Genomic DNA, 23,570 nt, shown 5'->3' with positions numbered 1-23,570 from the left:
CCCACACCATTGGGCCTCCAGAAGTGATTTAAAGAGTCCAGGGCTCCTGGCCACCACCGCTGCTAGCGCTACCTCGGGGCTCTGGCAGTGATTTAAAGAGCCCAGGGCTCCCGGCCACTGCCACTATCCCAGGGCTCTGGCGATTTAAAGGGCCCGGGCTCTGACTGCTGGCGCTGCCGGTTCGGTCGGGTGTGTACCGGCTTACTTGCACCTCTGATTTCAGGTTAATAGAAGAGTTCAAACTAGAAAATAACATAATTTAAGAGGCACCATCAATGTAAAAATCACACCTCTGGAATTGTTTTCATCTCCTTTTGTTACAACTGTGAAGTTTTCAGTTTTTTGCATAACTGAAAGAGGATGTTAAATGGAAACCATGCTATTTTTTGTAAAGCGATTAACATGGAAGGACCTGACAACTCAGAGAAGAGGAAGTTAATGTTTATTTTGGACAGAAGCCTGAGTTTCTCTACTAAAGTAGTACTATTTAAAGGAATTATTGTTGCAATGAAAGGAGGGCTCCAGACTTCATCAGCAGATTAAAATTACTTTGGTAAAGTTTCGTAGGTGAAACTGCCATGCTACGGAAAGCAGTGACAGACAGACACGTTGTTAACAAAAATTGCAACATTCATGCCTTTGAAAGGTTTTTGGCATGGTGCTATAGGCGGATATGCATCTGGTAGTTTTCATTTTAGGAAAAATGGCTTTCTTGTGTGCCTAAAATGAATGTGGCTATTTCTACCTGAACACTTACATATTAGTACCACTCCTTGTGTGACAGCCACTGTCTTATCTGACACACCAGGAACAGAACCGGGAAACTCCAGGCTGAAAAAAGCACAAGTGTCCACAGTTTGAGCTAAAGAGCCAGGCTCCATAGGTCAGAGCTTTTAACAGTCCGGTATACTCTATTGATCAGACACGGGGTGGGGGATGCATAACCCACAGTGGATTACACTTGCACCTAGGGAAACAACCTACAGTTGCTTTGAAATACTGACTCTGTGTACTAGTTTTATTTTAAAATAATAAAAGCGATCTTTGATTTCTTTGTGTTGTAGACCTTATTTCAGAATTGTCATCAAAATGGTCTTTTGCCCATGTTAATTAACCTACTGCATTAGAGAAGAAATATGTTTTGCAGTACTTTGATAGGTAATCAGATCACATTGTAAATGGGTGGAAATCAACATTTTATATAGCAATTTGATCGTACATTGAAAAATCTCAAGCAATAGAAGAAATTTTGGTCTGAATGCATAATCAAAGAGTAGCATTTCAGAAGATTCTTTTATAAAACAATAATATAGTTCATCAAATCTAAGAAAATAAATAGGTTGCACTTTCTGACAATCTAATCCATGTCTCCAGACTTGACTTCTAGTAAAACAATAGCTTCTTGTTAATTACACAACAAAATATTGTTAAAAATCTACTACTGGTACGGTACATTTTTATGATTCAACATTTCGTTTTAAATATTCTTTGTAACAAAAAGCAAGTGCTGAATGAGACCAAGTGCTTTTATATAAGCAAACTTTAGAGGGTTTTACCAGAATCTTTCTTTCTTATAAGTTTTTTTTTATTATACTGAAAAATTCATGATGGTTTCATATGAGAACAAAGACAGTCTTAGTCTTAGCTTAGCCAGTCATGTGGTCTTGGGTGCATTTTAAAAATTCCATCACCAAATTGAGAGGTTTTGAGTGATTTCACTGCTTCTGATGGCCTTCACCCCCTCTGGATCCAGCTAAACTATTCCTGCGAGAGATGACTTAGTCCTGAGTGATTAAAAAAATACTGCAGAAGAACAAACTTTTTTTTGAAGGGAGTAGATTGCACCAAATGATATATAGTTCCAAAATATTTACATTGCCTCCCTTATAACCCATCCCACCCACCTTCAAATTATATTAGTTGGACAGTGTGCTATATACTGTCATCTTTCTCAGTTTATTTTTTCAGTTTCAGTTTTGGCATTAAAGAGCTAAAATAATATATTAAGTTGTGTGCCAAGTCATTTTCTCTTCATCCTTACTTATGGTTATGAGAGAGCATTTTTGTATATATGGGAAAATAATTTCTTCGCTGGTCTTCTCTGTGACTACATGCACACTGGTACATGTGATTGATCCCGGAGCAGAATGTTTGATGGAGCTCCTTCTTAAAATATTGGCATAATATTTGAGTCTAGTTCGTACAGTCCTAGACTTTGTTTTTACCTTTGTTTCCTGTCATGTATTTTAGAATAAATTGTCACTTCAGGAAATGCTAGGAGAATAGACGCGTTTGCTGAAAACTGAAGTCTTTCTAATTAAAATTGTATTCTAAGCTTTCTCTTACAGAAGAAATTTAACTGTTTTAGATTGGGCTAAAACACAACTGAACATGTATTCTTTTCTGAATTGGCCAGTGTGTGACCAGGTTGATATTCCTTCTTATACATTATCAGTTCAACCTCTGACCTGTCACTGAGGAGATAATAAGGTTGCACAGGTGTAACAGAGGGACTAATTTGGCCTGCAGAAGCTCTGAGTTTGTAGGGCTGACAATTAAGAAGCCTGATTTTACTTGTAAAATGAACATATTTGTTTTCGAATTCATTGAGAGGGAATAATGATGGAACTTTACAAAGCCTTTTTATTTTTCCCACACAGAGGCACTTTTCAGAGTAGAACTGCATTGTAAATTGTAGAGGAACTCACTTTTTGCTAAACTTTCTGAGAAATTATGCAGTCCTAACTCAGTACTGTAATTCAAGGCTCCTGTGTTTCAAAATGTTGACGTTACCAGTGAAAAGCATCCCCATTTTTTTTTAATCTATATATTTATGTAGGAAATTGTAACAAGTTTATGAATTATTGCCATGTAAATATGGGAGATACCAGATCTTGTGTATCTCTTTCAGTTTTCCTGGCTTTTTAAAACCAACAAATAAACTTTGGGGTTTTTTTGGTTTGTTTTTTTTCAGACAAATACTCTAAACATAATGAAAAGATGGCCTGCCTTACAATGACAGAGATGGAAGGAACAGCGACTTCTACTGTCCACCGAAATGGTGATATTCTTGGGAATGCAAATGCTCCCAAGCAGACAGAGCCAGTGCTTCAGGTTTACCTTTATCATTCCCTGGAGAAGACCGAAGGAGATCATCTTCAGTTTCCAGCTGGCGAATATAGTGCAGAAGAGATTTGTGCTACTGCTTGTAAAGCTTGCGGTAAGAATATATATGATGGTTTTCCTAGTGACTGCGTGATCTTATTTCAGCTTCATGCAACATTAGTTTTTAATATATTGCACACAGTTCCTGACTAAAATGTATTATGCTATAACTTGTGCATGTATAGAACAATGTTTTTGTTTGTTTGTTCCTGACCCTTCTCTGCTATGTGAAGTCATTATTTGCTGATTAATAGTAATTACCTCCATATTAGCCATTCAAAATTTCAACTATTAAGGAAGAGTTTATCAACAGAACTGTTTATACCAGCTCTGCAAAGCACCCCGATGAATTTTGTTATGTGCACCAATATGGAAGTGATGTGTGAGGGGGCTCAGGGCTGTGGCAGAGGATTGGGGTGCAGCGGTGTGAGGGCTCTGGCTGGGGGTGCAGGCTCTGGGGTGGGTCTGGGGCAGAGGGTTGGGTGCAGGGGTGTGGGAGGGGGCTCCAGGATTACGGTGGGGAGAAAGTACTTCCCCCAGCTCTCTCTCCCTGCATGGGCTGTCGGGGGAGAGGCACCTCTCTCCCTGCAGCAGCAGCAGCTGTAGGGCTTGGGCTGGGGCTGCAGGATAGGCGCCCCTTCCCCTACCCCAGCAGGTCTGGGCCAGGGCTGGGTTCGTGCCATGGGAGGGGCACCCTGGATGGGCCAGGGGCCAGGCTGGGCTGCAGCAGAGTCAGCGCCAGTGGAGGTGCGCCCTGTCTGGGGCAGGTTGGGGCCTGGGGGAGGGGTGCCTCTCCCCCAGCTGGTCCGCAGCCACGGTGGGTTCACTGAGCACTTGCGTGGTGCTAAATAGTCTGCTGCGTGGCCACACAGCTTACAGGGAACTTAGGTTAGAAGTACAGCTATCTGGAGAACAATAATTCTCTCTTGCAGTAATGTTAACATCTTGAAATTTGTTTTGTTCCACATGGAAATGAAAACAAAACCTTTCAGATGTTTTTATGAAATGAAATTTGTGTCAGAATGGTGGTTTTTAGATTGGCAGCTTTTTTCAGTTTGTGTCTTGCTGTATCACTGTTGCAAAAAAAGCAAACATCATTCTGAGACACATTAGCAGGAGTGTTGTAAGCAAGAAACGAAAAGTAATTCTTCCACTCTACTCCGCGCTGATTAGGTTTCAACTGGAATATCGTGTCCAGTTCTGGGTGCCACATTTCAGGAAAGATGTGGACAAATTGGAGAAAGTCCACAGAAGAGCAACAAAAATGATGAAAAGTCTGGAAAACATAATCTATGAGGGAAGATTGAAAAAACTGGGGTTGTTTAGTCTGGAAAAGAGAAGACTGAAAGGGGTTATGGTAACAGTTTTCAAGTACATAAAAGGTTGTTACAAGAAGAAAGGAGAAAAATTGTTCCTCTTAACCTCTGAGGATAGGACAAGAAGTAATGGGCTTAAACTGCAGCAAGGGAGGTTTAGGTTGGACATTAGGAAAAACTTCCTAACTGTCAGGGTGGTTAAGCACTGGAATAAATTGCCTAGGGAGGTTGTGGAATTTCCATCTTTGTAGATTTTTAAGAGCAGGTTAGACAAACACTTATCAGGGATGGTCTAGATAATACTTTGTCCTGCCATGAGTGCAGGGGACCGTACTAGATGACCTCAAGAGGTCCCTTCTAGTCCTATGATTCTGTGATTGTATGTCAGAAGTTACCAGCAAACTTGGGATCTCAAAACCTTTCTTGACAAATATGTCATCCAAACTAATATGTCTCTATGAAAGTTTTCAGCTCTATGAAATTCCATTTTGTCAAAAAAGTTCTGACCAGCTGTAGTTAGAAATAGCTGTTATAATGACTTATGGTCTTTATCCTGAGCTTTCTAACACTTATATGTACGATAACTTTGCAAATGTGAATAGTTCTATTAAGTACAGTGGGACTATTTATGTACGTCAATTTACTTGCATGCGTATATGTTTACAGGACCGTGGCCGTAATGGGTAAATATGGCAAGCAGTACATAAAAAATAGCTCACTTTGGGCCATAGAGAAGTAAACCCTTTTTAATGGGTAGAGAATCATCAGCCAGGACCGTGGGTTGTTATGAAACCTTTTGAGAGAGAGTAGATATTACATATTTACACGCAAGAAAGGAATTCATAGAATATTAGGGTTGGAAGATACCTCAGGAGGTCATCTAGTCCAATGCCCTGCTCAAAGCAGGAGCAACACCAACTAAACTATCCCATCCAGGGCTTTGTCAAGCCTGACCTTAAAAACCTCTAAGGATGGAGATTCCACCACCTCCCTAGGTAACCCATTCCAGTGCTTCACCACCCTCCTAGTGAAAGTGTTTCCTAATATCGAACCTAAACCTCCCCACTGCAACTTGAGACCATTGCTTCTTGTTCAGTCATCTGCCACCACTGAGAACAGCCTAGCTCCATCCTCTTTGGAATCCCCCTTCAGGTAGATGAAGGCTGCTATCAAATCCCCGCCCACACACTCTTCTCTTCTGCAGACTAAATAACCCCAGTTCCCTCAGCCACTCCTTGTAAGTCATGTGCCCCAGCCCCCTAATAATTTTCGTTGCCCTCTGCTGAACTCCTTCCAATTTGTCCACATCCCTTCTGTAGTGGCGGGAACTTGCTCATGGTGCAATTAATCCCATCATCCAGATCATTGATAAAGATGTTGAACAAAACCGGCCCCAGGACTGACCCCTGGGGTACTCCGCTTGTTACTGGCTGCCAGCTAGACATTGAGCCACTGATCTCTACCTTTTGAGCCCGAATCTAGCCAGCTTTCTATCCACCTTGTAGTCCATTCATCCAATCTTTACATTTTTAATTTTCTGGCAAGAATACTGTGAGAGAGCATATCAAAAGCTTTGCTAAAGTCAAGCTCTATGACATCTGCCGCTTTCCCCATATCCACATAGCCAGTTATCTCATCATAGAAGGCAATCTGGTTGCTCAGGCATGACTTGCCCTTGGTGAATCTATGTTGACTGTTCCTGATCACCTTCCTCTCCTTCTTGTGCTTCAAAATGGATTCCTTAAGGACCTGCTCCTATAGGTGCCAATTCCATGGGTACTCTGGGGCTGGAGCACCCACGGGGGGAAAAATCAGTGGGTGCTCTTCACCAACTGGCAGCTCTCTTCCCCCGATCACCATGAATTTTCAAAGATAATGGCCAATGGCTCTGCAGCACATCACCCAACTCCCTCAGCACCCTTGGATGCCTTAGATCTGAACCCATGGACTTGTGCTCATCCAGCTTTTCTAAATAGTCCTTAACCTGTTCTTTCACCACTGAGGGCTGCTCACCTCCTCCCCATACTGTGTTGCACAGTGCAGCAGTCTGGGAGCTGACCTTTGTCTATGAAGACCAAGGCAAAAAAGCATTGAGTACTTCAGCTTTTTCCACATCATCTGTCGCTATGATGCCTCCCCCCTTCAGTAAGGGTCCCACACTTTCCTGGACCACCTTCTTGTTGTTAACATATCTGTAGAAACCATTCTTGTTACCTTTCACATCTCTTGCTAGCTGCAACTCCAATTGCGCCGTGGCCTTCCTGCATGCTCTAGCAACATTTTCATACTCCTCCCTAATCATCTGTCCAAATTTCCACTTCTTGTAAGCTTCCTTTTTGAGTTTAAGCTCATCAAAGATTTCACTTTTAAGCCAGGCTGGTTGCCTGCCATATTTGCTATTCTTTTTGGATAGTTTGTTCCTGCGCCCTCAATAAGGCTTCTTTAAAATACAGCCAGCTCTCCTGGGCTCCTTGCTCCCTCGTATTAGTTTCCCAGGGAATCCTGCCCATCAGTTCCCTAAGGGAGTCAAAAGGATTCCTTTAAATCCAAAGGGATTCCTTTAGAGCTGTTTAACTTTTGGCCAAATTTTGAAATGAATGGAAGCTGAGAGCAATAGTCAAATAATTGAAACAGTTTTGCTCTATCTGTACACAATTCAGCTAGTTTTAATGAAATGTAGCGGGGTGATGACCCACTCCAGCCCTGACAGGGTTGGAACCAGCCCTGGGAGAGGGCTGGGAGAACAACCCAGGCTGAGTGGGGAAACAGCCACAGCTGTGGCCATGCCCCAAACGGACTCAACTGGCTCTGTAAAGGGACTGCTGGGCTGAAGCAGTCTGTCTCTCTCTGCCTTTAGAGGGAGAAGGGCCTGACTGCTGGGGAGCATACCTGGGTACCTAAGGTGGAACAGGGCTGGGAGAAGGCAAGAGGAGCTGGGGAGTTCTGGCTTAGAAACCCCTCCAGGCTGCAGGCCTAGGGTAAGGCCAACTGGGTGCTGGGGTTGCAAAAGGGCAGTCCACGGGTAGGCAGAGGCAGCAGATCCAAACCCCTTTGCCTGTGATGAGTGGTTGATACACTGCAGTCTGCCCCAGGGAACGGGGGCTAAGCAATGACTGGCAGTAGCCAAGACTGAAGTGAGGTGGGGATAGTGGGTTGGGGGTTCCCCAGGGAGGGAAGACCCAGATTGGTGGGGTACTGCTAGGGGGCAGCACGCCAGTTAAAGGGGCACCGGGGTCCAGGGAGGGACACGGAGGCCAAAGAACAGGTGGATCACCGGCTTGCAGAGGGCGCTCCGGAGCTGGAACGAGCTAATTCCCGGAAGTTACCAGCAGGAGGTGCCGCAGGGGTGAGTGTGCACCTCTACATGAACTAACGAGAAATTAAACAGCAAAAAACTTGCTCTCATAAGGTCTAATTTAAATCCAAAAAAGAAATGATAATTAGATAATGGAATGGTGTCCTTAATTCAGATCTATTGTAACTAGATTTTATTAGGGGTTGTGGAACAAGAGGTTTGTCATAAACGGATAGTTAAGTGTTAATGGAACAGAAGTACTTCATATCTCTTTTGCCTATAAAGGGTTAACAAAATCAGTGAGCCAGGCTGTCACCTGACCAGAGAACCAATAAGGGGACAGGATACTTTCAAATCTTGAGGGAGGGAAGTTTGTGTGTGCGCTGTTAGATTTTGGTGGTTGTTCACTCTGGGGGCTCGAAGGGACCAGACGTGCAACCAGGTTTCTCTCCAATCTCTCCGATACAGGCTCTTATAAGTTCAGAATAGTGAGTACTAGGTAAATAAAGTGAGTTAGGCTTATGGTTGTTTTCTTTATTTGCAAGTGTGTATTTGCTGAAAGGATTTTAATTTGTACTTGTATACTTAGGCTGGGAGGGTGTTCCCAGTGTCTATAGCTGAAAGACCCTGTACATATTCCATCTTAAATTTACAAAGATAGTTTTTACCTTTGTTCTTTCCTTAATTAAAAGCTTTTCTTGTTTAAGAATGTGATTGTTTTTTTTATTCTGGTGTGAGACCCCAGAGGACTGGGTCTGGATTCACCAGGGAATTGGTGGGCAGAAAGGAGGGAAGGGGGAGAGAGAGAGGCTAATTTCTCTCTGTGTTAGGATTACTGTCTCTCTCAGGGAGAATCTGGGAGGGGAAGAGAGAAGGAGGGAGGAAGGTGAATTGTCCTCTCTGTTTTAAGATTCAAGGAGTTTGAATCACAGTGATCTTCCAGGGTAACCCAGGGAGGGGAAGCCTGGGAGAGGCAACGGTGAGGGAAAGGGTTTACTTTCCTTGTGTTAAGATCCAGAGGGTCTGGGTCTTGGGGGTCCCTGGGCAAGGTTTTGGGGGGACCAGAGTGTACCAGGCACTGGAATTCCTGGTTGGTGGCAGCGCTACAGGTTCTAAGCTGGTAATTGAGCTTAGAGGAATTCATGCTGGTACCCCATCCTTTGGACGCTAAGGTTCAGAGTGGGGAATTATACCATGACATGTGTGCAGCGTGTGGGATAGATAGATAGATAGATAGAATTCAAAAAGCCAGTGAGGTTTTTTTCTCTCTCCCTGCCAGCTATCTGCAGGCAGACTGAGAGATTTGGGTTTAGAAGCAAAAGCCAGTAGGATTTGTTCTTTCTCTTTCGCTGCTGGCTGTGTGTAAAGCAGGCTAGAGGAAATTCTTTTAAAAGCAAAAGTCTGCAAGTTTTTTTGATCTCTCCCTTCTGAGTACTCTGAAGGCAAAGGCATTAGGGTTTAACAAGGGTCTTTTGTTAAACAAAGGGACTCCAGTTGTGAGTCAGCAAACACCAACAAAACTCATTTGCAAATGAATGGTTTTTTTTCTTTCTAACTCTGTCGGGAATAGCTAGGTAGAAGAAGTCTTAAAAAAAAAGACTGTTGCTAAGCAACACTAAGGAGGCAACAGAGAAGCAGCATTTCAGGCAGTAAACACCAGAGGGCACCCCAACACAAGAAAGCAGAAACCATGACTACCGAGGACACCCTGAAACAGGAACGAACAAGACTGGAGGCAGAGGAACAAATCAAAGACACAGACCACAGGCAAGACATGGAAAAGAAATAAAAAGAACTAGAACTAAAACAAAAAGAGAGAGAACTGAGAGAAAAAGAGATGGAGCTGAGAGAAAGAGAAAGAGAGGCTGCCCACAGGAGAGAGCTGGAGATAAAAGAAAGAAAGAGAGGGAAAGAGAGAGGGAGCTGAGAGAAAAAGAGATGGAGCTGAGAGAAAGAGAAAGAGAGGCTGCCCACAGGAGAGAGCTGGAGATAAAAGAAAGAAAGAGAGGGAAAGAGAGATGGAGCTAAGAGAAAGAGGCTGCCCACAGGAGAGAGCTGGAGATAAAAGAAAGAGAGAAAGCATGAACTGGAATTAGCGCAGGCTAGGCAGCATGCTCCAGCCAACCCTAACAACCCTTCTCCAGTTATTGTTCCACATCCGAAGAAATTTCCCACCTACAAGGCAGGTGATGACACTGAGGCCTTCCTAGAAAATTTTGAAAGGACCTGCCATGGGTACAGCATCTCTGAAGACTAGTACATGATAGAGCTGAGGCCACTGCTCAGTGGACCCCTAGCAGAGGTGGCGGCTGAAATGCCTAAGGAGAGCATGAACGACTATAAACTTTTTCAAACCAAGGCCAGAATCAGAATGGGGCTAACACCTGAGTATGCCCGTAGGAGGTTCAGAGCCCTAAGGTGGAAACCAGATGTGTCAATCACCCAACACGCCTACCACATTGGAAAGAATTATAATGCCTGGATATCAGGAGCCAGTGTTAAATCTCTGGACGACATGCACCTCCTAATACAATTGGAGCTGTTCTTAGAGGGTGTTCCTGAGGAAATAGAAAGGTACATCCTAGATAGGAAGCCCAAAACTGTAACTGAGGCGGGGGAGATTGGAGCCAGATGGGTGGAAGTGGCAGAAAAGAAAAAAGCTGCTATCAAGGGGAGCGAATATCACCGGGGTCACACCGATAATAAACCCTATACCTGAGGGCAACCCAAGACCCCACCTACAACCCAAGGAAAGCTGCCAACTCCCTATTCTCTCACCTCACCAGTCTCCAATAACCCACCTCGGCCCAGAGACCAGTCAGCTGGGCGATGCTTTAAGTGTAACGAACTGGGATGTATAAAGGCTAACTGCCCCAAGAACCCCAACCGAGTGCAGTTCATTACACCACCATCACACCAAAGATCCCCAGGCCCTCTCAAATACCCTCGGAGTGAAGGGAAATTTTGAGAGTGGGCGGAAAGAACGTTATCGCATGGAGAGACATGTGGGCACAAGTGTCAGCTATCCACCAATCCTTGGTGGACCCCAAATTCATCAACCCAAAGGCCCAAGTGACAATTTACCCCTTCATGTCACAAGCAGTAAATTTGCCGTCAGCTAAACTGCCTATCCAGTACAAAGGCTGGTCAGGAATGTGGACTTTTGCAGTCTATAACAGTTATCACTTCCCCATGCTACTGGGGGAAGACTTGGCCAACCAGGTGAAGTGGGCCAAGAGAGTGGGAATGGTTACACGCAGCCAAGCCAGGCAAGCTTCCAGACCCATCCCTGTTCCTGAGCTGTCCACAGGGGCCCCGTCTGTGTTAGCAGAGACCCAGACAGAGGTAGTGGACCCGGATCCCCTGCCAACGACTGCAACAGCCACAGTATTTCCAGTCCCAGACCCGGACCTGGAAACGCAACCAACACCAGAACCATTGCCAGCACTGACGCCAGCGCTTGCAAACGCATCTTCAACCCCAACACCAGAGAGCATCAGCGAGCCTGAACTGGCAGAAGCAGCAGACAACCATACCCAAGAGGCTCAACCGGAGCCTGAAATACCACCTGGCGCACCAGCAAGGAGCGGTTCACCAGCCACGAAAACAACCCCATCACCTACATCGCTTTCCAAAGGACCAAGCCCAAGTCCACAGTGTCAGGAAGAACTGGTGTCTCCAGCCTCCAGGAAACAGTTCCAGACTGAGCAGGAAGCAGATGACAGCCTTCAGAAAGCTTGGGCGGCGGCACGGAGCACCCAACCGCCTCTCAGCTCTTCTAACCGATCCTGGTTTGTTATAGAACAAGAGCTTTTATATAAGGAGACTCTTTCTGGTGGATACTGGAAAGACTGGCATCCACAAAAACAGTTGGTGGTTCCAACTAGGTACCAGGGGAAGCTCTTAAGCTTAGCCCATGATCATCCCAGTGGCCATACTGGGGTGAACAGAACCAAAGACCGGTTGGGGAAGTCCTTCCACTGGGAGGGGATAGGCAAGGATGTTGCCAAGTATGTCCGGTCTTGTGAGGTGTGCCAAAAAGTGGGAAAGCCCCAAGACCAGGTCAAGGCCGCTCTCCAGCCACTCCCCATAATAGAGGTCCCATTTCAGCGAGTAGCTGTGGATATTCTGGGTCCTTTCCCAAAAAAGACCCCCAGAGGAAACCAGTACATACTGACTTTCGTGGACCTTGCTACGCGATGGCTGGAAGCAGTAGCTCTAGGCAACACCAGGGCTAAAACTGTGTGCCAGACCTTAGCAGACATTTTTGCCAGGGTAGGTTGCCCTCCGACATCCTTACAGATTCGGGAACTAATTTCCTGGCAGGGACCATGAAAAATCTGTGGGAAGCTCATGGGGTGAATCTCTTGGTTGCCACCCCTTACCACCATCAAACCAATGGCCTGGTGGAAAGGTTTAATGGAACTTTGGGGGCCATGATACGTAAATTCTTAAGTGAACACTCCAATAATTGGGACCTAGTGTTGCAGCAGTTGCTTTTTGCCTACAGGGCTGTACCACATCCCAGTTTGGGGTTTTCACCATTCGAACTTGTGTATGGCCACGAGGTTAAGGGGCCATTACAGTTGGTGAAGCAGCAATGGGAGGGGTTTACGCCTTCTCCAGGAACTAACATTCTAGACTTTGTAAGCAACCTGCAAAGCACCCTCTGACACTCTTTAGCCCTTGCTAAAGAAAATCTAAAGGATGCTCAGGAAGAGCAAAAGGCCTGGTATGATAAACATACCAGAGAGAGTTCCTTCAAAGTAGGGGACCAGGTTATGGTCTTAAAGGCGCTACAGGCCTATAAGATGGGAGCATCATGGGAAGGGCCATTCACGGTCCAAGAGCGCCTGGGAGCTGTCAACTATCTCATAGCATTCCCCACCTCAACCATAAAGCGTACCATGTTAATTCTCTAAAGGCCTTTTATTCCAGAGACTTACAGGTTTGTCAGTTTACAGCCAAGGGAGGAGATGACGCTGAGTGGCCTGAAGGTGTCTACTACGACAGAAAAAGTGACGGTGTCGTGGAAGAGGTGAGCCTCTCCGCGACCCTGGGATGTCTGCAGCAACAGCAGATCAAGGAGCTGTGCACTAGCTTTGCGCCAATGTTCTCAACCACTCCAGGACGGACCAAACGGGCATACCACTCCATTGACACAGGTAATGCTCACCCAATTAGAACCCCACCCTACTGGGTGTCTCCTCATGCCCAAGCTGCTATAGAACGGGAGATCCAAAGCATGCTACAGATGGGTATAATCCGCTCCTCTAACAGTGCATGGCATCTCCAGTGGTTCTAGTTCCCAAACCAGATGGGGAAATATGCTTTTGCGTGGACTACCATAAGCTAAATGTTGTAATTCGTCCCGACAACTATCCAGTGCCACGCACTGATGAGCTATTGGAGAAATTGGGACATGCCCAATTCATCTCTACATTAGACTTAACCAAGGGGTACGGGCAAGTACCACTAGATGAACCCGCCAAAGAAAGGTCAGCCTTCATCACCCATGCAGGGGTGTATAAATTTAATGTGCTTCCTTTCGGGCTGCGAAATGCACCCGCCACCTTCCAAAGACTTGTAGATGGTCTCCTAGCAGGATTGGGAGAATCTGCAGTTGCCTACCTCTATGATGTGGCCATTTTTTCCGATTCCTGGGCAGAACACCTGGAGCACCTGGAAGAAAGTCTTGGAGCGCATCAGGCAGGCAGGGCTAACGGTTAAGGCTAAAAAGTGTCAAATAGGCCAAAACAAAGTGACTTACCTTGGACACCAGGTGGGTCAAGGAACAATAACTCCCCTACAGGCCAAGGTGGATGCTATCCAAAAGTGGCCTGTGCCAAAGTCAAAGAAACAGGTCCAATCCTTCTTAGGCTTGGCCGGATATTACAGATGATTTGTACCACACTACAGCCAAATCGCTGCCCCACTAACAGACCTGACCAGAAAGGCACAGCCAAATGCAGTTAAATGGACTGATGAGTGTCGGAAGACCTTTAACCAGTTTTAGGCAACACTCATGTCTGACTCTGTGCTAAGGGCCCCAGACTTTGACAAACCATTCCTAGTAACCACAGATGCATCTGAGCGTGGTGTAGGATCAGTTTTAATGCAGGAAGGGCCAGATGAAGAATTTCATCCTGTCGTGTTTCTCAGCAAGAAACTGTCTGCGAGGGAAAACCACTAGTCCATTAGTGAAAAAGAATGCTACGCCATTGTGTATGCCCTGGAAGAGCTATGCCATACGTTTGGGGATGGCGGTTCCAGCTACAAACCGACCATGCTGCACTAAAGTGGCTTCATACTGCCAAGGGAAACAACAAAAAACTTCTTCGATGGAGTTTAGCTCTCCAAGGTTTTGATTTCGAAATTCCACACATTTCAGGAGCTTCTAACAAAGTAGCTGGTGCACTCTCCCATGAAAGAATCAACTGGTTAAAAATTGTCCTTGAAATGTGAAAAATCTTATTGTTTTACATAATTAGTAGTATATGTAAAGGTGCATGTGTTTTATTAATCTGTTTATTCTAAAGTTCTAGGAAGAAATCACCGCCAGTGTGGTTCCACACTGTCTGAGATTTGGGGGGCGTGTCATAAACAGATAGTTATGGGTTAATGCCTCTTTTCCCTGTAAAGGGTTAAGAAGCTCAGTAAACCTGGCTGACACCTGACCAGAGGACCAATGGGGGGACAAGATACTTTCAAATCTTGGTGGAGGGAAGGCTTTGTTTGTGCTCTTTGTTTTGGGGGTTGTTCGCTCTTGGGACTAAGAGGGACCAGACATCAATCCAGGCTCTCCAAATCTTTCTGAATCAGTCTCTCATGTTTCAAACTTGTAAGTAATAGCCAGGCAAGGCATGTTAGTCTTATTTTTGTTTTCTCAACTTGTAAATGTTCCTTTTTGGCTGAGAGGATTTTACCTCTGTTTGTTGTAACTTTGAAGCTAAGGCTAGAGGGGATTCCTCTGGGCTATATGAATCTGATTACCCTGTAAAGTATTTTCCATCCTGATTTTACAGAGATGATTTTTACTTTTCTTTCTTTAATTAAAAGCTTTCTTTTTAAGAACCTGATTGATTTTTTCCTTGTTTTAAGATCCAAGGGGTTTGGATCTGTGTTCACCAGGGAATTGGTGAAGTCCCTCAAGGTAACCCAGGGAAGGGAAAGTTTTGGGGGGACAGAGAGTACTCCAGACACTGGAATTCTGGATGGTAGCTGTGTACCAGATCTAAGCTAGTAATTAAGCTCAGAAGTGTCCATGCAGGTCCCCACATCTGTACCCTAAAGTTCAGAGTGGGGAAGGAACCTTGACTTCTTTACATGAGTATAACTGCATCCACACTACACGGGGCTGAACTGTTTTAACGATACCTATACGATTAGAGGGGGTAAACTTTGGTGTGGAGACACAAGTCCTTAGCAGATATAGGGGAAAGCAAGGTGTTGCAAAGCAAATTATTCTAATTACCTCTATCACTGGCTGCAATGAGAAATGAGAGTGGAAGAATAAAATCTTGCATTTGTTACAAGGCCAATTCTTCACTGTAGCCCAGAGTGACCCATGAGTATTTTCAACCCAAATCCATACTGTTCAATGCTGGGGCATTTTTAAATTTTAAGTTCTATTATTCAAGAAGGTGAATTAGATGAGGTGTCAATTCACTAAATGATCCTATTACTTCCTTTTAGTGGTTCAATGAATTACTTTGTACTGTCCTACAGTTATCCAACAACTCTGACCCAAGACTAGAAGGAGCCTCTTTCCGGGTTCATTTAGCAGCCACATTGCCTGTTCCATAAAACTTCTCCCCAAAGAACAGCCACAGTTTTTAGTGTCTCTCTATATATATTTTTAGGTAACAATTTAGTAGACACATTAAAGAATAATTTCTTTTAATAGGATGTTGAATTCTCTTTTCACATTGTTAGTCTGTCTGAGCCACTGTCTCCTCTTCTGATTATTTATTAATTAAATAATTGAGTATTGACAGTGTGCTCAGTGCTGTAGGAGATGCAGTTCCTGCCATGTAAAACTTTCAGTCTCTTTACTCTTATTTTGCTTACAATGAAGATAGTTGTTTTAGCCATTATTTCAAATGCTGTTTACGTACCTGTGCCTCAGCAGATTGTTTTTGTTCCAGAAGAAGAGAGTTGTAACTTTGTTTCTACAACTTCATTATTAAGTGCTCAAAAAGTCCCTGCTAGGAAGAATTACATGGAAAGATATGTTTCAGACCTGTATTCTGTCTTCTGCAAAGTCTTTCCACAGCAGTCCAAACTGACCCAGTTTTTGTTTACATACTGTATGTAAGGTTTCATCAGTGCAGTAATATTCTGCAACAGAACACATGGACACTTTTTTAAAACCGAGAACAAAACATAAATCATTTTGGTGGGATTTGCTATGTTTACATCAATGATGTTTTCTTTGTGGGTGCTCAGTGCCCCATTGGAATTATGAAAGCTAAACTCTAAGATGTGAATTGACATGCAGTCATATTTGTTTCCTTGTATTTTAAGCCATCCTCTCTGTTTGCTGTTGAGTATTCCAATCTCTGCCTTGTTCTTCGCAGAGCAACGAACAGCAGATCTTGAGAGCAGCAGTTACGTGACCTTGATTGAGATTTCTCACTTTGATCAATATGCTGCCCTTATCTATAGTGAAACATACTGTACACCAGATTGACTTTGGAGTTTTATCTGCTGCCATTACAACTCAGGGACCCTTGCTTCATTCTTAGTGAGGGATGAATGGGGCTCAGTGAATGAGGCAGGGAACCACATATTGAACAGTAAAGAAAAAAATATATACCGAACAGCTCCTTTGTTCACTGTGCATCATCCAACTTGCGTAGTGAATTAGGCAAAAGTCCTCTGAATAAAAGATATTCTCCTGTGGGCATTCTGCACCAAAAAATTAAAAATCTGTGCAAAAAAATTTCTGTGCACAATATTTTAAAATTCTGGAATTCTGCGCGCACACGCACACACATACACACACAAGAATTCCCCTGGGAGTAGAGAGTTAAAGAAACACCTATGACAACCCAGTTCCTGTTTCTCTGCCCCCTTTCTTCCCCAGAGCTCAGTCGAGGGACCAGACACCCACGACTCCCCCCCCCCCCCACCGAGTCCACCTGCAGGCCCACCCCCAGCCAATATACCTGAACCCCTCATCCCCCAGAGCCCAACTGTGGGGGCCCCCTAGCCAAGATACCTGCACACCATCCCCCCTTTCCCAGAGCCCAGGGATCCAGAGGGAGAAAGCTTGATGCTCGGACCCAGGCTTACACAGAGTTTCCTGCATTCCCTCAGGGCACTCTGGGAGCTGCAACTGCCAGGAACCATCTAGTTCCCTCTTTCTCCCAGCAATGTCTTCTATGTGCAAGCTGGGCTCTGCCAAGTCAAGTGGCAGCTAGCAGCACTGCAGCCCATTTCTGTGAGGGAAAGGAAATTCTGCGTGTACACGGTTAATTTCTGCAAAAATCTGCATTGGGCAGAATTCCCCCAGGATTAAATATAGAGGCATGTGTCTTGTAAAATGTATAAAGTACTTTGAAGTAAAAGGTATCATATAAGTAAACATTTTGTATATCAGTTCTTTTTTTATATCAGACCTTCCCCTGATCTGTAGAATGTGGCTGCAGCCCGCATTTCATATATTGGCAAGAGACTGAATTTGATTGGATAGGATAGATTAATGTTTGATTTATTTCTCAAATTCATAATTGGTCAAATATGCTTATTGAACCATGAAGCTTCCACTCAGTTCTTTACGTTTTATTCTGTGACATAATGCATTTATTACTAAATAGTGCTGGGTTATTCCTTGGGGCTTTTTAGTTTAGTTTTGGTTTTTCTTTGGTGACATTACACAATGTTTGCCATCTCTGTATTTTCCTGTATGTCCATGATTTTCATTTCTTGAAAATCATCTGTAAGGGCTGACAGCTCTTGCAGATTTTTCTGGCTGCAATCTAAGCAAGTGTTAGATGATTTTTGCCATTAGATTCCTCTTGTGAGCTAGACAGCTTTACTGAACACTTTCTCTTGTAAGCCTTGTACCTGTGTGTAGGGACAGATGCTGTTCTGCAACAGCTTCAAGTCAATGAGGACTCAAGAGCGAATCGCATTTGCTCAGCAAGTTATTGCTATCACATATAAAGAGTTGATTAACCACATCAGAAATGGAAATGAATCTTTGTTGTTTTTGTAGCACCGTATACTTTAGATGTGCCCTGAAGAGTTGAATCTAACCAGACATTTGTACAGAGGAGGGAGAGACGCCACATGCAATTTCCTCCCCACACCTTAATTTCCCCTTTTGTGCATGAATCTTTGCTTAGTTTCCTTTTAACTCTTGTGTGTTATGCTTGATAGCCCCTAACTAATGTTTCTCTTGTTTTTTAACCTGTGCCTAACTTATTTGCTTGCTTTTCTCTCTCCTATTCTGTTTGTATAAGCTTTACCTACTACTCCGGTTACTTTTCCTCTTTATTTGAACCGTCCCATTTCCTTTATCATTATGACTCATGCCTATGATATTTTAGCTTTCATCACAGCCCCTGTTCCCTTGACCTCCAGATAGGTATCTGACACCAGGCTGCAATGGCCACCCTCCATGCCACCCCTATTGTTAGGTAGTAGCTCCATATTGGGAGCAAAGTTAACAAAGCACTTTTAGAAGAATCTGTTTCCTTTTTGTCAGGCCTAGTCATAAATCATGGTAATTGCAGCTCCTCAGTCTGAGAACCAGCTCATAGCTTTCCCAGGCATAAATTAAATATCAACAAGATGTGAACAGGAAACTGTCTCCTGTTCAGCAAATGAAGGTCCTTTTCCAGCTATTTCATTTAGAAGAATCAAGATTTTTTCCAGTCTGAGCATAAGCGGCTGAGACTCTTGCTGTTTGTAAAAAGCAACAAAGAATCCTGTGGCACCTTATAGACTAACAGACATATTGGAGCATAAGCTTTCGTGGGTGAATACCCACTTCCTCAGATGCGTCTGACGAAGTGGGTATTCACCCACGAAAGCTTATGCTCCATTATGTGTGTTAGTCTATAAGGTGCCACAGGACTCTTAGTCTGGATCTGTAAAAAGCAACAAACATGGCTACTCCTCTGGTACTTGCTGTTTGTGTTATTTAATTTTAAAATAATAGTCTTAATGATGAACATTTTGGGAAAGGGATGTCTTTGTTAAAGATTCAGTACCTCTGTCCATTCCACTCAGCTGTGAGAGCTTACAGTGATCAGGTTCTGAGATATCCAGGAACTCCTCCAGCAAAGTCAGGGAAGGCCAGAGTTGATATTGCTGATATTGCTAAAGTTTAAAAAACAAATTTAAAAAAAACAAATAAAAAAAGCAGAAAATGTTTTTAAAAACCTTTCAGGTCTTTATACATCATAAAGAAGCTTTAAAAAAAAAAGGGGGCACAAGATCAACTAGGGGGAAAAAAACACTTGGCAGGTCACATCCAAAGGTTGTCATGGAAAGATGAGTACATCTTTGTTCCAGGAGGGTAGATTTTCAGAGGCGTAATTTTGTGCATGTGTGTATTGGGAGTAGGGTGCATGTGAAACTGTGGCTTTGAAAATCTGGCCCTAGGTTTGCACTTCACTCCCCCCCGCCCCCCGTCTTTATGGTCATGGTCTTCCTTTCATAAGCCTTAATCTAACATTTAATCTCTTTTGCCACTTTTGGAAGACAGGATAATGGACTGGATGGACCATTGGTCTTACTCAATATGGATGTTCTTATGTTATGTTCTTATGCCAAAGGTAATCAGAAGGCCCAATTTCTGGTGTCAGCCACGTTTGTTAGAGATTCTCAGTATGCAGGAAACTGAGCATGGTTGCTCTCAAGAGCATTCAGTTCTCAGTCTCCCGGCTTCACATAAGAGCCGACTTACCGAGTTGCTGAGGGGTGCTTGACCCATACTCCACCCCAGACCCCACCCCCGCTCCACCCCTTCCTCCAAACCGCCACCCCACCCCGCCTCTCCTCACCCAGTCCAACCAGCCCTTACCGCCAAGCAGATACCCGAAGATGAGGCTGCCCGGGGCGCACATGCTGTGGAGCATGCCCATGGGGAAGATGGGGACCCGCCGGGGTTTGAGCTCCGCCCGCCCCTCCTAACCTCAGCTTGGTGTCCAGCTGCATCCCTCTCCTGCCAGCGCCACACACAGCTGCCCTGGTCTTTGGCCTCAGCTCTAGCTCTGCCCCACGAGGCACACTCCAGGTGCGGGGCTGGAGACTGGGGCAGCAGCATGCAGCGCTGGCAGGAGAGGGACGCGGGTGGACTGGGCAAACAGATGCAAAGCCAGGGTCAGGAGCCCCAGCCTGCGGATTCGGAGGGCTCTGGTCCCAAATTGGGTGTGCCTGGTTGGATTCTAAGTGGGTGGGCTGCAGCCCACGAGTAGCTATGCCTCCCCAGGCCCCCACCTCTTTCCACCTCCCCTTCTCCCCCACCAGTGCTGCAGAACAGCTTATCTCTGGTGGGTGGGGAGGCGCTGATCAGCAGGGCTGCCAGCAGGTGGGGCGGCACTAGGAGGAGGGAGAAGTGCTGACCCACGGGGCTGCCAGTGGGTGCTGAGCACCTACTGTTTTTTTTTTCCATTGTGCTGCAGCCTTGGAGCACCCACGGAGTCGGTACCTATGCAGCTTCATCCTTGAATTCCGTAGTCAATAGATTCCTGAGAAACTTCTTAACATTATTAGGCACAGCTGTATAGCTAGACCTTTATAATTCTGTAAGGAGATCAACTTAGGTGTTCAATAATTTTATCGACATACAACAGTATTGTAATCACTTGTGAGATGTCTCTCTTTTTGCTGATAGAAGATATTCTGTGAAAACTTCCTTCAATGGAAAATCAGGTTTCAACTAAACTGAAATTTTCACATCAAGTGTCTGCTTTCCATTGTTTCACTGGACAACCAAAACTCCCAAAATGAAAACTTTAATCTATAAACCATTTTCCAGCTAGCTCCAGTTAGTATTGTAATTTACCACTAAATTAAATGTGTTTAGCTATACAAGGTTCCTTTCTCTAAAGCTCCTTCAGAGTTAATTTCAGTAAAATATGGATTATTGTTATTCAGTTTCATTGATTGTGTGAATTATTTCAACAAATAAAAACGTGTTTTTATGTTTGTTAGAAAATGTTTTTAGGTGTTCGGACATGGAAGTGCAGTCTTAAACAAAAGAGAAAAAAATCACTGAATATCATTGCATTTGCTTTTTACTCAATTGTCTGAGGTGATTACTGAATGCCCTGCTCCTCCTGATATTTACTGTTGTCACTTAGGCAAGGTGGGAATCATGTACAAAGGGCTTTGGGTTCCATTTTTTATGTCTAGACTGTGTACAATTGTCAGTGACTCAATTCCAGTACACCTCATGGGTGTTTTACTTTTATACTTGGCACTGCACATCTTGGCTTCCACTCTGTTTACTTTGACAGAACCTAGTGAAACATCTTGGACCAGGTTCTCTGGCATGTTGCAACAGTTTTCCACCACACTCAGTTAATAATCTAGACCTAAGTTCGTCCAGTCTGTTCCAGGGAGTATCCTCCTGGTATAAAAGTGATCCTCCAGTGGGGTAGAGACAACTTAAAGGTTCTACAACACTCACCGTCCTTGCTTCCAGTGAAATAGAAGTTGCTGGAGGAAAGGGGATGTGGAGAAGACGCACACAGTGCAGGCCATACTTAGAAGCTGGAGGACACTCTCCTGGGAAACAGCGACTCTGAAAAAGATTTGAGATTCGTGGTGGATAATCAGCAGAACATGAGCTCCCAGTGTGACACTGTGGCCAAAAGAGCTAATGAGATCCTGGGATGCAGACATGATTGGTACCTGCTGATAGTAGAGGGGGAAAGGGGTGCACAATTAAAGGTTCGCCTCCACCCCAACAGCTTGAGTCATGCCTACCCCTCCTCTTACCCTCAGTGGCCTCTCCCTAAAGTTCCCAGTTGTTTGCAGCTGCCTCTCCCTGCTGCCAGCTCCCCAGGAGCTGCTGCACATTGAGGGAGCCAATCCAGAAAACCCTGGCAGAAGTCCGGGAGTGGGGCATGACACCTCTGCTGGGATGCATAAACAAGGGACTCTCAAGTAGGAGTAGAGGTTATTTTACCTCTGCATTTGGCACTGATGTGACTGCAGCTGGAATTCTGTGTCCAGTTCTGGTGCCCGCAATTCAAGAAGGCTGTTGATAAATTGGAGAGGGCTCAGAGAAGAGCCACAAGTATGATTAAAGCAGTGGTTCTCAAACTTTTGTACTGGTGACCCCATTCACACAGCAAGCCTATAAGTGTGACACCCCCCCCCCATAAATTAAAAACACATTTTTTATATTTAACACTATGAGGGAGGTGAAGCAGGGTTTGTGGGTGGAGGCTGACAGCTCATGACCCCCTATATAATAACCATGCCACCCCCTGAGGGGTCATGACCCCCAGTTTGAGAACCCCTGGATTGAAGGATTAGGAAAAATGCCTTATAGTGACAGACTAAAGGAGCTCGATCTATTTAGTTTCACAAAGAGAAGGTTAAGGAGTGACTGATGATTGTCCGTATCTCCAAGGGGAATAGATACTTAATAATGGATTCTTTAGTCTACCAAAGAAAGGTATAACATGATCCAATGGCTGGAAGTTGAAGCTAGACAAATTCAGACTAGAAATAAGGTGTAAATTTTTAATAGTGAGAGTAATTAACCGTTGGAACAATTTGTCAAGGTTTGTGTTGGATTCTCCATCACTGGCAATTTTAAAATCAAGATTGGACATTTTTCTAAACCATATCCTCTAGGAATTATTTTGGGGAAGTTCTGTGGTCTTTGTTATACAGGAGGTCAGACTACATGATCACCGTAGTCCCTTCTTGCCTTGGAATCTATGAATCTTTATGGTATGCCAAGCCTATAATTACAGTCATCCTTAAGTTCAAGGGAGTTCTTCCCATGAAATAACACAATGTGGCCTGTCATGTTGATCTTCAAACTCATATTTTGAATTGCATGCATGATCATCTAAACCATTTTTTCATAAAACTCCATACAGATAAATCTTTTTGTTTTTTCTCTTTCAAACAAAAGCAAAATATAAATTTAAACTCTCACTGTTAACAAATCAAGGTGAAGTAATTAATTAACTAACTAATTTTAGGATTGGGGACTTCCTTATTTGGTTTCTCTCCACATGCAGAACACTGAGGAATACAACATTGTGCGATATGATTGATGTAGAATGTCCTCAAGATAGCATTCGAAGGACAGAGACAAAGAACATTGTAAACAGTTACTTGTGTCTTTCTTCATTCTAACAAGCTATTCTAGATTTAACATGTTTTGTTTTACCTTGGTAGAACACTCCCATGAGATCATATTTATTGACGTGTTAGAATTTTAGATGACTCTGGTGGAGGACAGCTAATTGGTACTCCTGGATTGCTTCCAGAGAGAAGGTTTTCTCTTCTTCAGGACATACTGATTTCTTGGCACTTCCGCCTCCTACATACTTTGGATCCAAACATAAACCCTGCAGTTGCCTCTACACCACTGGGGTGGCCCATGTATATTAACCACTTATGTATTTACATACGTTCTTCATTTATTCAGTTTCACTGCTCTTGTAGCAAATATGTTTTAAAATATAGTAAGCACAAATCTCTGTAAACCCTGCTTCCCCATTAATCAAATATTCAGTTCTTGTGACTTCCAAGTTTTTTCATCATCTATGTACTGTAGTTCGCTCTTAATTACTTTCCCTTAAATGGGA

The 23,570-nt window shown here is 44.1% G+C and overlaps 1 protein-coding gene across 4 annotated transcripts in view; it reads left to right on the top strand.

Moving 5' to 3' along the window:
• JAK2 (Janus kinase 2) overlaps positions 1-23,570 on the top strand; it is a 148,361-nt gene that overhangs the window by 61,071 nt on the left and 63,720 nt on the right. For all 4 annotated transcript variants that reach the window (XM_050944265.1, XM_050944264.1, XM_050944267.1 and 1 more), the window contains exon 2: positions 2,975-3,220. In XM_050944265.1, coding sequence (XP_050800222.1) covers positions 3,001-3,220 — 220 coding nt within the window. In that variant the 5' untranslated portion in view covers positions 2,975-3,000. The remainder of the gene's footprint in view (positions 1-2,974; positions 3,221-23,570) is intronic.

Source organism: Gopherus flavomarginatus, chromosome 3, assembly GCF_025201925.1.
Source record: "Gopherus flavomarginatus isolate rGopFla2 chromosome 3, rGopFla2.mat.asm, whole genome shotgun sequence".
NCBI classification, from domain to species: domain Eukaryota; kingdom Metazoa; phylum Chordata; order Testudines; family Testudinidae; genus Gopherus; species Gopherus flavomarginatus.
The sequence above is the reverse complement of the archived record's forward strand: the minus strand, read 5'-3'. Positions and strand labels throughout refer to the sequence as shown.